The 12,852-nt window shown below is 36.7% G+C and overlaps 3 protein-coding genes across 3 annotated transcripts in view; all 3 read left to right on the top strand.

Annotated features, from left to right (window-relative positions):
* The window catches only part of LOC107027901 (beta-1,6-galactosyltransferase GALT31A), an 8,588-nt gene extending 6,243 nt beyond the window's left edge, over window positions 1-2,345 (top strand). Inside the window, 4 exon segments of the mRNA XM_027919376.1 lie at window positions 838-925; window positions 1,040-1,165; window positions 1,271-1,380; window positions 1,577-2,345. Coding sequence (XP_027775177.1) covers window positions 838-925; window positions 1,040-1,165; window positions 1,271-1,380; window positions 1,577-1,866 — 614 coding nt within the window. The 3' untranslated portion in view covers window positions 1,867-2,345.
* Window positions 2,346-2,874: 529 nt separating this feature from the next.
* Window positions 2,875-8,084, top strand: LOC107028511. Its single transcript, XM_015229599.2, has 6 exons — window positions 2,875-3,534; window positions 5,168-5,327; window positions 5,429-5,605; window positions 5,689-5,772; window positions 7,120-7,201; window positions 7,396-8,084. The coding sequence occupies exons 1-6, from the start codon at window positions 3,245-3,247 to the stop codon at window positions 7,830-7,832; spliced, it is 1,230 nt and encodes a 409-aa protein (XP_015085085.1). The 5' UTR covers window positions 2,875-3,244; the 3' UTR covers window positions 7,833-8,084.
* Window positions 8,085-9,112: 1,028 nt separating this feature from the next.
* LOC107027917 (granule-bound starch synthase 1, chloroplastic/amyloplastic) lies at window positions 9,113-12,467 on the top strand. Its single transcript, XM_015228972.2, has 14 exons — window positions 9,113-9,248; window positions 9,360-9,704; window positions 9,775-9,855; window positions 9,921-10,019; window positions 10,086-10,175; window positions 10,264-10,327; window positions 10,396-10,496; window positions 10,587-10,696; window positions 10,769-11,012; window positions 11,108-11,284; window positions 11,374-11,565; window positions 11,736-11,822; window positions 11,907-12,035; window positions 12,121-12,467. The coding sequence occupies exons 2-14, from the start codon at window positions 9,387-9,389 to the stop codon at window positions 12,235-12,237; spliced, it is 1,809 nt and encodes a 602-aa protein (XP_015084458.1). The 5' UTR covers window positions 9,113-9,248; window positions 9,360-9,386; the 3' UTR covers window positions 12,238-12,467.
* Window positions 12,468-12,852: the final 385 nt, after the last annotated feature.

The raw sequence follows: 12,852 nt of genomic DNA, 5'->3' as shown, positions 1-12,852 counted from the left end.
ATTGTTAGAACAAATGAACAAGAATGATAAAATTACAAGGAATACAAAATAAAACTTGCTTGGCTTAGAGGCACGTTAATACGTTTCTTGAAGATAGTTGGAGTCTCTCCCACGAGCAATCGGAAGAATAAATAACAACTCTATCTTCGGGATTCAACTAAGCCACAAAACAAGTAGCATTCAAGAATGTTGCTCTTCTATTCTTGAATTGGTGATATCACCTTTTGATCAATGTCTCACAAGTGTTTTCAAGGGAAAGTATTTTTTTGTTTTAAAATGCTTCTCTTTTTCAACCAAAGAAAATTCAATTTATAGGATAAAAAATTTTGCAAGAAGAAGATTTCTAATTAATAGAATTTATTAGGTTCATGAATTGGAAACAAAAAATTTGTCTTTCAAAAACCCATAACGTAGAATTAAAAAAAACTTATTGCAAAAGTTTATAACAAAGAATTAAACTAAATGAATGTTACAACTCACATTCATGAATTTGTTATTTCAAAACGGATGAATTTGTTTCAAAATTAATTGAAACACTAACTCTTACACCTATAAGATGTTCAATTATCCATGTTGCTCCATTTAAGCATGCTCGATCCAATATCTATAAATTTAGGTTCTCTACATTTCTACTTTCATTAAAATCTCTCTTAAAGATTTGAGTCCTAGCAAATATTTGCCTGTGTAGGTTGCTCGCAGTGCTAGTCCCTTGCACAGATATAAGCAGAGAATTATTGTAGTTCTATGTTAAGCATTAAGCTAGTCAATTAATGATGCATCCTCCCAACACTAAGTAGGAGAGGGATGAATATGTACTAATTCCATATATTGTCACAGGTGTTGTAGGTTCATTGTTAGACCGTCATCGATCTAAACCTTGTGTGTACGTGGGTTGCATGAAATCTGGACCCGTTCTTTCACAGAAGTAAGATTCTAGACCCATAATGAGCTTCTACAGTAAGATTCTAGATCCATAATGAGCTTCTACAGTTGTACTTCAAGGTTCAAAATTTTCAAGTATGACATACTTTTTGTGCAGAGGAGTGAATTACCATGAACCCGAATACTGGAAATTTGGTGAGGAGGGAAATAAGTATTTTAGGCATGCAACTGGACAAATATATGCGATCTCCAAGGATTTGGCTACCTACATATTGATCACTGGGTACACTTTTCGCTTGATAAATTTTTCTCAAGGTTTCTGTTGATTGCATATCCATGTGATTTATTTGTGACATGTACTGTTTATTCGTAAAGAATTTGTTGTCAGGGACATTCTACATAGGTATGCAAATGAAGATGTTTCTCTTGGTTCTTGGTTGATTGGGCTTGATGTTGAACATATTGATGAACGAAATTTGTACTGCAGAACACCCCCAGGTAAGATTTACTCGAATACTGGTTTCTGGTCTTGGGCTTCTGCTACAAGAGTTGACATTGCTCGTCTATAACATTATTAATAATTTATTGTAGCCAAGTAGTCCTTGGGTATTATATATTATGGCATGAAAATTCCAACACAAAATTCTACTTGTGGTGCATCATTTGATTGATTATTTGGCCTCTTAATTGAAAGATTGCGAGTGGAAGGCCCTAGCTGGGAACATTTGTGCTGCATCGTTTGATTGGAATTGTAGTGGAATATGTAAATCAGTGGAAAGGATGGAAGAGGGAAATGGAGCAATATGGCATACTAGTTTCTGGAATTTTATGATCATATGCAGTTTAATTTTTTTGGCTGTCAGTCTAATCGTAGCCCCAATTTTTGACTTGAAATCTGCAATGAATATTAACTTAATTGGAATTGGGCAGAAAATTGATGTTCCAAAGCTGGTTAAGGGCGAAGAGATATGTTACTACCATTGATTGATCGTTGAAAAAAATTGAGTGGACGGAATATGCATGTTCAATGTGTTAGTGAAAGGGAACTGCAATAATTATTATAAGGTAGCAAAATTTGCTATGATGAATGACATGTTTATGGATCCACACTGGGGTCCATGTAAATTACTCCAATTAACAAACAAGACTATTTACCACATGCACCGACCACTGTTTCCATGTTGTCAAGAGTTAGGTTTGGTCGGAGATAAATCATTGCACCATCTTTGGTTTCCTTTTGAATTTGACCTTAAACCCTATCTATGTTACAAGTTTCATCTAAACTCTTTAATCTTCTATTCACATCCCTTTAATACAATACTAGTTGTATCTTTTTTTAATCTCTAAACTCTATCACTTAGCTTGCAAAATATATATGTATATATTTCCACTATTTTATCACTCACACATCTTCCTCATGTATAAAATCCAATAAAACTTTTTTTGATTGTGTTGGTGCACACTCTAATGAAACACTATTCGATTTGCTCATCTCTAGGGACTTCACTTATGAAGAAGAAGAGAGATACCCCACTATCACTAAACATCCAAATTGTGTTAAACGTGACAATTTGATGGTAACACTATTTCTCACTCTTTTATTTTATGTCAAAGGACCATCATTCACCAACCTACCAATTTAGAAAAATAAAAATAAAAACGAACTTAATTGAGTTGGCTATTACTGAGATATTTTAACACAAATTTAATTATGAGATAATTTAATTTAAATTTAATTATGAGATAATTTAATTTAAAATTTATTTTATCTCCCTGAATGTAATAATAATAAAAGTTGATGGTCAAAAAACAAAAAGCCTTGGTCAAATGATTTGAACGAGGAATGAAAACGCGGCGATACTACTTACTTCAAGACTTTGACTTTTGTAAATAACCGACCCCATACCCTCTGTCAAAGAGACACATTTTTTTTTCCAACACAAACTTAAATAATATATAAGCACCCACCACTTGTTTTTCTAATCTAATATCACAACATAAAATTACAATTTCTCATTTTGTAAAGCACAACCACCAGAAGCACTTGGTCGAACATAAAAACTAAAATCCTGAGGAGCAAAAATGAAAGAGGGCCTACCAGCAATCGGCTAACACGTTTCTCTACCTCTACATCCTTATCCTCTTTTCCCTAAATCGATTCCTTCTTTCCTTTTTTTTTTAGTAAAATTTTACTCTTTCTTTCCTGCTATCTATCTATCTTTAGGGTTGGTTTTATCTATCTTTATCTCTCTATCTTCTTCTTCTTCTTCTTTTTTTTTTTTTTGAAACCCTCGACTCGTCGCCGTGTTCAAAGTTTATATTTACGATTGAATCGGGGGTTGCTTCTTCTTCTTTTTTTATTATGGGCTTGGTAGCGGCTTTGCTTGAGATTTTACAAAGACCAACTTTTGGGGAGGTAATATTAGAGCTGGGGATGTTTATGGCACCCATCTGGATTGCTGTTCTTGTTGGGGTCTTGGTTGGATGGTCATGGAAGCCCAATTGGGCCAATCTTGCCATTGATTCTGTACCTACAACACATGTTCCTTCTCTCCAAAACTTGTCTTCTGGCTTTTCAACTCTCAAATTGCAAATTCCCTCTTGGATCAAGGAAACTCACTCCCCACCCTCCATTTCATCCTCTACCTCCAGGTTTCTTCCAAAGTCTCTCTCTTTAATTTCTCATTTTCTGTATTTCTCCTTTACATACCCGATTTCTAAAACTAACTTTTAAAAATGCGATCCCAGTTGACTGATGGATTAAAAATTTGGCTAACTTTATTAAAGAAAATGAATTGTGTTGGTTTTAAAAATCTTTATAAAAATGAATAGATATTAATTTGTACTATCAAGTAATGAAAAATTAAAAGTTCAAGCGCCTGGAAATGTTTTTAACTTAATAATAATCTATATCCAAGTTAAAGATTTTGAACCAAATGGTTAGCTCAAATTCATTAACGTGAATTAAAGCTTTTTAATAACTATGAAACAGCTGGTTCTTAAGTTATTCTACAAGCTTAAGTTTGCCTTAACTAAATTGGGTTTTGAAAATTGAAATACTTGTCACAAAATAGTGAAAGAAAGGTCATTAAAAAATCTCCCGGGAATTCATCTAAGTTAGATAATAAGTTGAGTAATCACAGTAAACAATGAGTTCCTCTGGGACTGCCGCTACCTGTTTCAGCTGCTGCTGGTTTTTGAGTTTTAACCCAATAGTATTTGCTTCCCTTTAGCGACTTGGTGGAGGTTGACTCGAAGAGAGGAATATGCAAGAGACCAATGGACTCAAATGGAAGAGTGCATGCAAAGAAAACAAAGAAAAAGAATTAATAACTAATAAAGAAGGGGCTGATACTAATTTAACATGTAAACAAACTCAATCAACATTTGATGATGCAAATTAAGTCTGCCAGCGTAAAGAGGAAAAAAAGGAAACAAGGAGTACAACTTCCAATCCTAACACATAATAGAAGTCAACATAATCGCAATTTTAGTCAGCAAATAAGTGTGGAAGGCATAGTTAAAAGCATTCTTGCACCAACTTTAACCAACAAGAGCTATATCATGTAGGGGTCTGTTGGTTGGAAGCTTCTAGGCGTCCTCGAGTCGTGCTAAGCACGCGGAGTGTATGAATTGAAGGAAAAAAGAGGAAATTGAGGCGGCAAAATGAGGATTTAGGGCTGGGTTCATCTGGTTGAGCATTGTTGGCGTTGTGCTTGTTGTGAGCGAGAAGAAAGAGTGAGGGGTCTGGGTTGAATTGGAGTTGGGCCGGGTGTTTCATAATGGGCCAAATGTATGGTCTTAAAAGGAAGAAAGAAAGGAACAGGTTGTTTGGTTTCTATATTTTATCAAATTAAACCGAATTTGATAAAACGGGAAGGAGATAAATCATAAATTTAACTAATTATTAAGCTTCTTAACTTCAACAAGATAAAAGTAATTATTTTGAAATAAAAGATCAACTATACCAATCAAATCACAAATTAGTTTAGGGAAATAAAACAGACTAAAACACAATTTTTGGTAAAACAAATTTTCCTAATCTTTATTAAAAGTAGCAAGTATATGAATCTAATATATAGTGAGATGTATTTTATAGGGAAATGGCAAAATGGCCTTGAAAATGATTTCAAAAGTATTTTTTTATTTTCGAAAACAATTATTTCAAATTGTTTGAAATTGAAGAAGCTTGAAAATTAATTAAATTGTGGAGGATCAAAATTGAGTCTCAACAGTAGATACACAAATCCTTGACCCCAATAATTATTTAATCTGCTGTTATCAGTTCATTGCAGCTGGAAGCCGAAAAATCGGTAGTAACCGATGCAGACCTTCGTTACTTAGATGGATTAGTTGAAGAGCAAGATGGAGGACCTGCATGGATTCAGATGATGGATCGTTCTACCCCAAATATGTCCTATCAGGCTTGGCGTAGAGATCCCGAGGTAGCTTTCTCTCCCCTGGCCTTATAGTATGTGTAATGATAGGAGGGATTTAATTAGTTTGCACTTCCCTTTAATTGGATTACATTTTAATGTCATGCTAGACTGGACCTCCACAATATCGTAGCAGAACTGTATATGAGGATGCCACTCCAGAAATGTTGAGGGATTTCTTCTGGGAAGATGAATTTCGATTGAAGTGGGATGACATGCTTATACATGCTGAAACATTGGAAGAGTGTCCTACCACTGGAACCATGGTGGTTCAGTGGGTGCGTAAGGTATTATAGTGGTCTGTCTTCACTTGTGCATACTCTTGGATAGCCTAATTGAAGTATGACTAACCAAAATCATTCTGGTCCAGTTTCCCTTCTTTTGCAGTGATAGAGAGTACATTATAGGCCGTCGAATTTGGGAGTCAGGGCGGACATACTACTGCGTCACTAAGGTAAGAGAATGAAGGCTTGTCATAAGTGCACAAGTAGTATGTGCCAATTGTGGATGTCAAACAAGCATACACTTTACTGTTAGAATCATCTTCTCTTTTTTTTTTTTTTGTTATGGTAAACAATGTTTCTCAACATGGCATGCCATTTGTTATCTAACTCGATATCTCTTATATGAGTGAAAGCCAGATAATAAGAGATAGAAATTGATGAATAGCTTTTAAGTGTGTCATACAGTTTCATACTTTTAGACATTGTAGGTTAGTTGTGAACCTGATGAGCTATTTTAAATTTTTCATTATCTGAGTAGAACTCAAAGAAGTGGAGTTAGTTGTATCAAATCAGCTTAAGAGGGTCCTCCTCTTTCTGATGTGTTTCTTTTGCACTTAGTATATTAGTTGTGAACTGAAGAATGATAAGCAAAGTTATGTTTTCTGTTATCTAAGTAAATACAGAGAAATTGGTGTACAAGTATGCAATTGAAATTGAAGAGAGTGCAGTAACTTCTTGCCAAACCATTTTCCTACCCTGCTTTTGGCATCTTTTTTTTTTTTTTTTTTTTTGAGATTTTTGGGATAGACTATGCTGTGCATGTGTTAATCTGCACTCATTAACGGTCAGAAAGGCAAAAATGGATTTGATGGTGTGTTCCCTTCAAAGGTAGCAGTGAACAAGACTGCAGCGAGCAGTCTAAGGCTCCATTACCCTAGTAACTTGGAGATAAACGGATGAACCTTCCCCCTCAATGAAACTTTCTTCATCCTTGTCACTTCCCATAGTTGTCCATGGGGGCTGTGTGAAATACTTAAATAGGGATTCTCTGGTGATGATGAGGAATCACTCATACCTTGTACATATTGCATACAAGACCTATTCCTTCCTACCTTCGTGGTTATCATCAGGATCTAACAAATAAATTGTTTATATGATATACCAATGTTTATCTCAATCAACCATTTCATACTACTTTTGGTGACCATCTGAGTCAAGCCTCCGCTCTTTGATACTTACTGTCTTCAAAGTGAAGCCTCTCCTACTTACTATTAGTTGACTGGAGTTGGATATTTCCTGTCAGATTTGCATTTGAATAGTTAAGATACTTCATAATTAGCATTCAAAGGAGGAATGTTTATACCTGTAGGAGAGGGGAAGACCCAAGATTAAATTGCAGGTAGCCTAATAGGAGATCCTACCTCATGTTTTTCATTGTCTGGGTTGACTTGATATTGGTTGACACCTGACGGTGCTTCCTGTTTTATTTTTTTTAGCTGCCGTCACTCACTTCATACTCTCCGATGTTACATCATTTTGCTGAAATCTTGAATAATCTTGATTTTTACATGGTTCAGGGTGTACCATGCCCTTCTGTGCCCCGTCGCAACAAACCAAGACGTGTTGATCTCTACTATTCAAGTTGGTTCATCCGCGCAGGTAATTTGAAGTGATATTGCTAGCTTGATTGCTAAACTTCCAATAAAATTATGGAATCTACTGAACCAATTATGATGATCAACCAACAAATGTAGTCTTAAGACTGAAACTGGAGATGTTTCATTTGAATCACTGAGAAGAGTTATTTTATGACTATACATCTAAACTGCCTTTTAATTCTTTTGCATGAACAGCTGAATCCAAGAGAGATGGTCGGATGACTGCCTGTGAAGTATTACTCTTTCATTATGAAGACATGGGTATACCTTGGGAAATTGCCAAACTCGGGGTAAGGCAAGGTATGTGGGGAGCTGTGAGGAAGATTGACCCTGGTTTACGTGCATACCAGAGACATAGAGCGTCTGGAGACCCAATTTCACGATGTGCTTTCATGGCGCAAGTCAACACCAAAGTTGCTATTGAGAATCTCAGATCAATGGAGAGCGAAACCAATCTTTCTGAGATTGAGCGTGAGGATTCACCTGAGAAGCCTGCAGGGAGGATCATACCGCGGTTCTTAGTTGTTGGTGGGGCAATTGCCCTTGCTTGTAGTCTTGATCGTGGACTCCTGACAAAAGCGGTTATATTTGGAGTTGCTAGAAGGTTTGCAGGGATTGGGAAAAGGTTGTGAAACTGCTCTAGTATGGGTCGAGGCATTTTATATACATCATTTGATCGATAAGAGAACATACTTTGGCAGCAAGGTAGCCACTGTGAAGAGCTAGGTCCTCCTCCATAGTTATATTATGTTGTCTTCTGTCGAGCTGCAAGGCAGCCACTGTTCAGGAGAATCCAGATTATACTATACATGTATTCGTTGAAATTCTGGTGTCACTGAATATGTCATGCTTCAAATAAAAAGCAAAGCTGATTCTTTTATATACTTTTTTTGTCCGTCTTTACTATAATGAGTAATTATTTTTCTTTAGTAGTTTGAGGAAGTTGTTTTGTTTATTTATTTATTTATTAATGGAGTGAGCGTTCTCTGAAACAAGTTTATCCTGAAAAGAGTGGCTCATAATTGGAATGGCGACATGTCAGCTCCATGCTGGAATTCCCCACTGAATCTATGCACTCTGTTGATTGACCTCACCAAATGTGTGGTGAGTTAGTTGAGAATTGCTTCCTTTAAAATTAAAATCCTAGAGTTTGTTATCTAATACCTAATAGAATTACCGGTATCATAAAATAAAATTTTTTTAAAAAATGGGATGGCCTTTTCATTATACTCTTATAGCCTCCCGTGTCAAGTGCCGATATGATAGGCATGCCTCATATATGCTTGTATCGGTCCTGGATATTGGTCTACTTTGTTGAAGTGGAAGCTCTAAAAAACTTTTAAAAAAAAGAAATGGTTATGATCATAGGATCACTTGAACTGTTTGCAATGCAATTCTATATAGTTGTTGGCTGAATCAAATGAAATATATAGTTGTGAGCAGCAATTAATTAACCTTGGGTGAGAATTATGTTTCTTCTGCATGGAAGCGCTGACCTTAATCCTTGCGCCCCAATGCACCAGCCGGTAAATGAAGGGTTCTTCAAATAAATATAGAAGAGAGGAAGAAGTAAGTATGAGAACAGTATTTGTTTTCCCAAATATAAATGTTATGTTTAAATAAGAGAATTATGCATATAACCTGTTTGTTATCATGGAAACTTGTTGTGACTTTTTGCTGATCCCTTATTTAAGTAACAGGGACGCTCAGAGAATGAGAAATCCATAACAAACCTCAATCTTAATATGGGCGTTACAAAAAGAAAATTCTATATATTATTTGTCAAGGAGTTATTTAGTTTTAGATATACTAGGAGACAGAAGAGAAGAGCATATAACACCAAGCGGACGGAGGGGCCCATTGCCAGGCCCAAGTTGAAGTCCAGCCGTGAAGGCCCGGGCCCATCCATGAGCATTTATTTCCCTATAATACAGTGTCCACAGTTGCCTTCCGCTTAGGGATAGCCACCCGCTATTCAATTGACACGTGTCACTGAAACCTGCTACAAATAAGGCACCTCACTCACACACACAGCGTCTCCTCAACTGGTAACTAGAGATTTCTGATCATTCTATTATGAATTTCTTATGTTATAGTAGTGTTATATAATGATAATAATAACTGCATGTTTTGTTTTGTTTTTGTTCATCCATCTGTAGGTACTTATTTATAGATTTCGACCACACATGGCAAGCATCACAGCTTCACACTTTGTGTCAAGAAGCTCAAATGTCCAAACTTCACTAGACACCAAATCAACCTTGTCACAGATAGGACTCAGGAACCATACTCTGACACACAATGGGTTAAGGGCTGTTAACAAGCTTGATGGGCTCCAATCAAGAACTAATACTAAGGTAACACCCATGATGAGATCCACCAAGTCAGCTACCATTGTTTGTGGAAAGGGAATGAACTTGATCTTTGTGGGTACTGAGGTTGGTCCCTGGAGCAAAACTGGTGGACTAGGTGATGTTCTTGGTGGACTACCACCAGCCCTTGCAGTAAGTCTTACCTACTCATGATTCATTCTTTTGTTTCTACGGCACCAATTACAGCTTGATTATCATTTAGGCCCGCGGACATCGGGTAATGACAATATCCCCCCGTTATGACCAATACAAAGATGCTTGGGATACTAGCGTTGCCCTTGAGGTACTCCTTCCTATATAAATACTTTTCATACATACAACAATATATTCAAGAATGTTTATCTGCAGGTCAAAGTTGGAGACAGCATTGAAATTGTTCGCTTCTTTCACTGCTATAAACGTGGGGTTGATCGTGTTTTTGTTGACCACCCAATGTTCTTGGAGAAAGTAAGCAAGCATATTATGATTATGAATACATTTTGAACATCTTTTAACTCTACTGGTGCTTTTAAGGTTTGGGGCAAAACTGGTTCAAAAATCTACGGCCCCAAAGCTGGACTGGATTATCTGGACAATGAACTTAGGTTCAGCTTGTTGTGTCAAGTAAGTTACTTGTTATACTGTTGTCTTGGAATTTTATGTGGCATTTTACTTTTTGTCTTTAATCGTTTTCTTAACCTTATTTTCTCAGGCAGCCCTAGAGGCACCTAGAGTTTTGAATTTGAACAGTAGCAACTACTTCTCAGGACCATATGGTAACACATCCTAGTTTCACTAGCAACCATAGTATATCATTGTAGGTAATCATCGCCTGTTCCTGCAGGAGAGGATGTTCTCTTCATTGCCAATGATTGGCACACAGCTCTAATTCCCTGCTACTTAAAGTCAATGTACCAGTCCAGAGGAATCTATTTGAATGCCAAGGTAAAATTTATTTGTATACACTTGATTGCACTTTACCCTTCATATCAGTAAGGTTGTATTAATATATGATAAATTTCACATTGCCTCCAGGTCGCTTTCTGCATCCATAACATTGCCTACCAAGGCCGATTTTCTTTCTCTGACTTCCCTCTTCTCAATCTTCCTGATGAATTCAGGGGTTCTTTTGATTTCATTGATGGGTATGTATTTAATGCTTGAAATCAGACCACCAACTTTTGATGCTAGTAAATTCAGTTTTTAAAATTTTGCAGATATGAGAAACCTGTTAAGGGTAGGAAAATCAACTGGATGAAAGCTGGGATATTAGAATCACATAGGGTGGTTACAGTAAGCCCATACTATGCCCAAGAACTTGTCTCTGCTGTTGACAAGGGTGTTGAATTGGACAGTGTCCTTCGTAAGACTTGCATAACTGGGATTGTGAATGGCATGGATACACAAGAGTGGAACCCAGCGACTGACAAATACACAGATGTCAAATACGATATAACCACTGTAAGATAAGATTTTTCCCCACTCCAGTATATACTAAATTATTTTGTATGTTTATGAAATTAAAGAGTTTCTTGCTGATCAAAATCTCTATACAGGTCATGGACGCAAAACCTTTACTAAAAGAGGCTCTTCAAGCAGCAGTTGGCTTGCCTGTTGACAAGAAGATCCCCTTGATTGGCTTCATCGGCAGACTTGAGGAGCAGAAAGGTTCAGATATTCTTGTTGCTGCAATTCACAAGTTCATCGAATTGGATGTTCAAATTGTAGTCCTTGTAAGTACCAAATGGAATCATGCTATCTTTCTTGTTGAGTTTACTTGTGCTGAAACTGAAATTGACCTGCTGCTCATCCTATGCATCAGGGAACTGGCAAAAAGGAGTTTGAGCAGGAGATTGAACAGCTCGAAGTGTTGTACCCTAATAAAGCTAAAGGAGTGGCAAAATTCAATGTCCCTTTGGCTCACATGATCACTGCTGGTGCTGATTTTATGTTGGTCCCAAGCAGATTTGAACCTTGTGGTCTCATTCAGTTACATGCTATGCGATATGGAACAGTAAGAACCATAAGAGCTTGTACCCTTTTACTGAGTTTTAAAAAAAGAATCACAAGACCTTGTTTTTCGTCTAAATGATAAATGCCAACTAAATGTTACTGCAGCAAGCTTTTCATTTCTGAAAACTGGTAATATCTTATTTTAACATAATCACACGTGACATGAGTCAGGTGCCAATCTGTGCCTCAACTGGTGGACTTGTTGACACTGTGAAAGAAGGCTATACTGGATTCCATATGGGAGCCTTCAATGTTGAAGTATGTGATTTTACATCAATTGTGTACTTGTACATGGTTCATTCTCGTCTTGACATTAACTTATTGCTTCTTGAATATGGTTAGTGCGATGTTGTTGACCCAGATGATGTGCTTAAGATAGTAACGACAGTAACTAGAGCTCTTGCAGTCTATGGCACCCTTGCGTTTGCTGAGATGATAAAAAATTGCATGTCAGAGGAGCTCTCTTGGAAGGTAGGTGTCAATTTGATAATTTGTGTAGGCACTTCAGTTTGTTGTTCTCGTCAGCACTGATGGATGCCAACTGGTGTTCATGCAGGAACCTGCCAAGAAATGGGAGACGTTGCTATTGGGCTTAGGAGCTTCTGGCAGTGAACCCGGTGTCGAAGGGGAAGAAATCGCTCCACTTGCCAAGGAAAATGTAGCCACTCCCTAAATGAGCTTTGGTCTTATCCTTGTTTCAACAATAAGGTCATTAATTATGTAGAACCCTATTATGGGGTCTCAATCATCTATAAAATGAATGGTTTTTGCTGGGGAGCAGTAGGTTAATGTTTTTTGTAGGAAACGGTCAATAGAAAATAGTTATTACTAATGTTTGCAACTAAATACTTAGTAATGTTAGCATAAATAATACTAGTAGCTAATATGCGTGAATTTGTTATACTTTTTCTTGCATAATTATTTGCAGTACATATATATAATGAAAATTACCCAAGGAATCAATGTTTCTGGCTCCGTCCTCCTTTGATGAATACAGAGCTAGTGTGGTAAGTTATAAATTTTGTTTAAAAGAAGCAAACTAGTTGGTTGGTCATATGAAAGAAAGAAGCTGGCTAACTTTGAGGAGATGGTTGTTGAATTTCAAAGTGAAAACAATGCAACATCGAAACCAAGTATGTCAATGAGCACTTTTAAATTAGAAAAGAAAGATATTTTTGAGCCCATGACACATTATTAATTCATAAAGTAAGGTAGCATGATTGAATGGACTACAGCTCAATCAAAGCAAAGCATCTCCTTTACATAACGGCACCTGTCTCTTTGTCTA

Source organism: Solanum pennellii, chromosome 8 (assembly GCF_001406875.1).
Source record: "Solanum pennellii chromosome 8, SPENNV200".
NCBI classification, from domain to species: Eukaryota; Viridiplantae; Streptophyta; class Magnoliopsida; order Solanales; family Solanaceae; genus Solanum; species Solanum pennellii.
Note: the sequence above shows the minus strand (reverse complement) of the source record. Positions and strands in the feature narration are given on the sequence as shown.

Excerpts from the sequence above, each read along its gene's own strand:
- LOC107028511 (XM_015229599.2), top strand. The coding sequence starts at position 3,245 with ATGGGCTTGGTAGCGGCTTTGCTTGAGATTTTACAAAGACCAACTTTT. Across the intron at positions 5,606-5,688 it reads TGGTTCAGTGGGTGCGTAAG|TTTCCCTTCTTTTGCAGTGA; the intron begins GTATTATAGTGG and ends ATTCTGGTCCAG. Across the intron at positions 5,773-7,119 it reads CATACTACTGCGTCACTAAG|GGTGTACCATGCCCTTCTGT; the intron begins GTAAGAGAATGA and ends TACATGGTTCAG.
- LOC107027917 (XM_015228972.2), top strand. The coding sequence starts at position 9,387 with ATGGCAAGCATCACAGCTTCACACTTTGTGTCAAGAAGCTCAAATGTC. Across the intron at positions 10,176-10,263 it reads GGTTCAGCTTGTTGTGTCAA|GCAGCCCTAGAGGCACCTAG; the intron begins GTAAGTTACTTG and ends TTATTTTCTCAG. Across the intron at positions 11,013-11,107 it reads TCAAATACGATATAACCACT|GTCATGGACGCAAAACCTTT; the intron begins GTAAGATAAGAT and ends ATCTCTATACAG.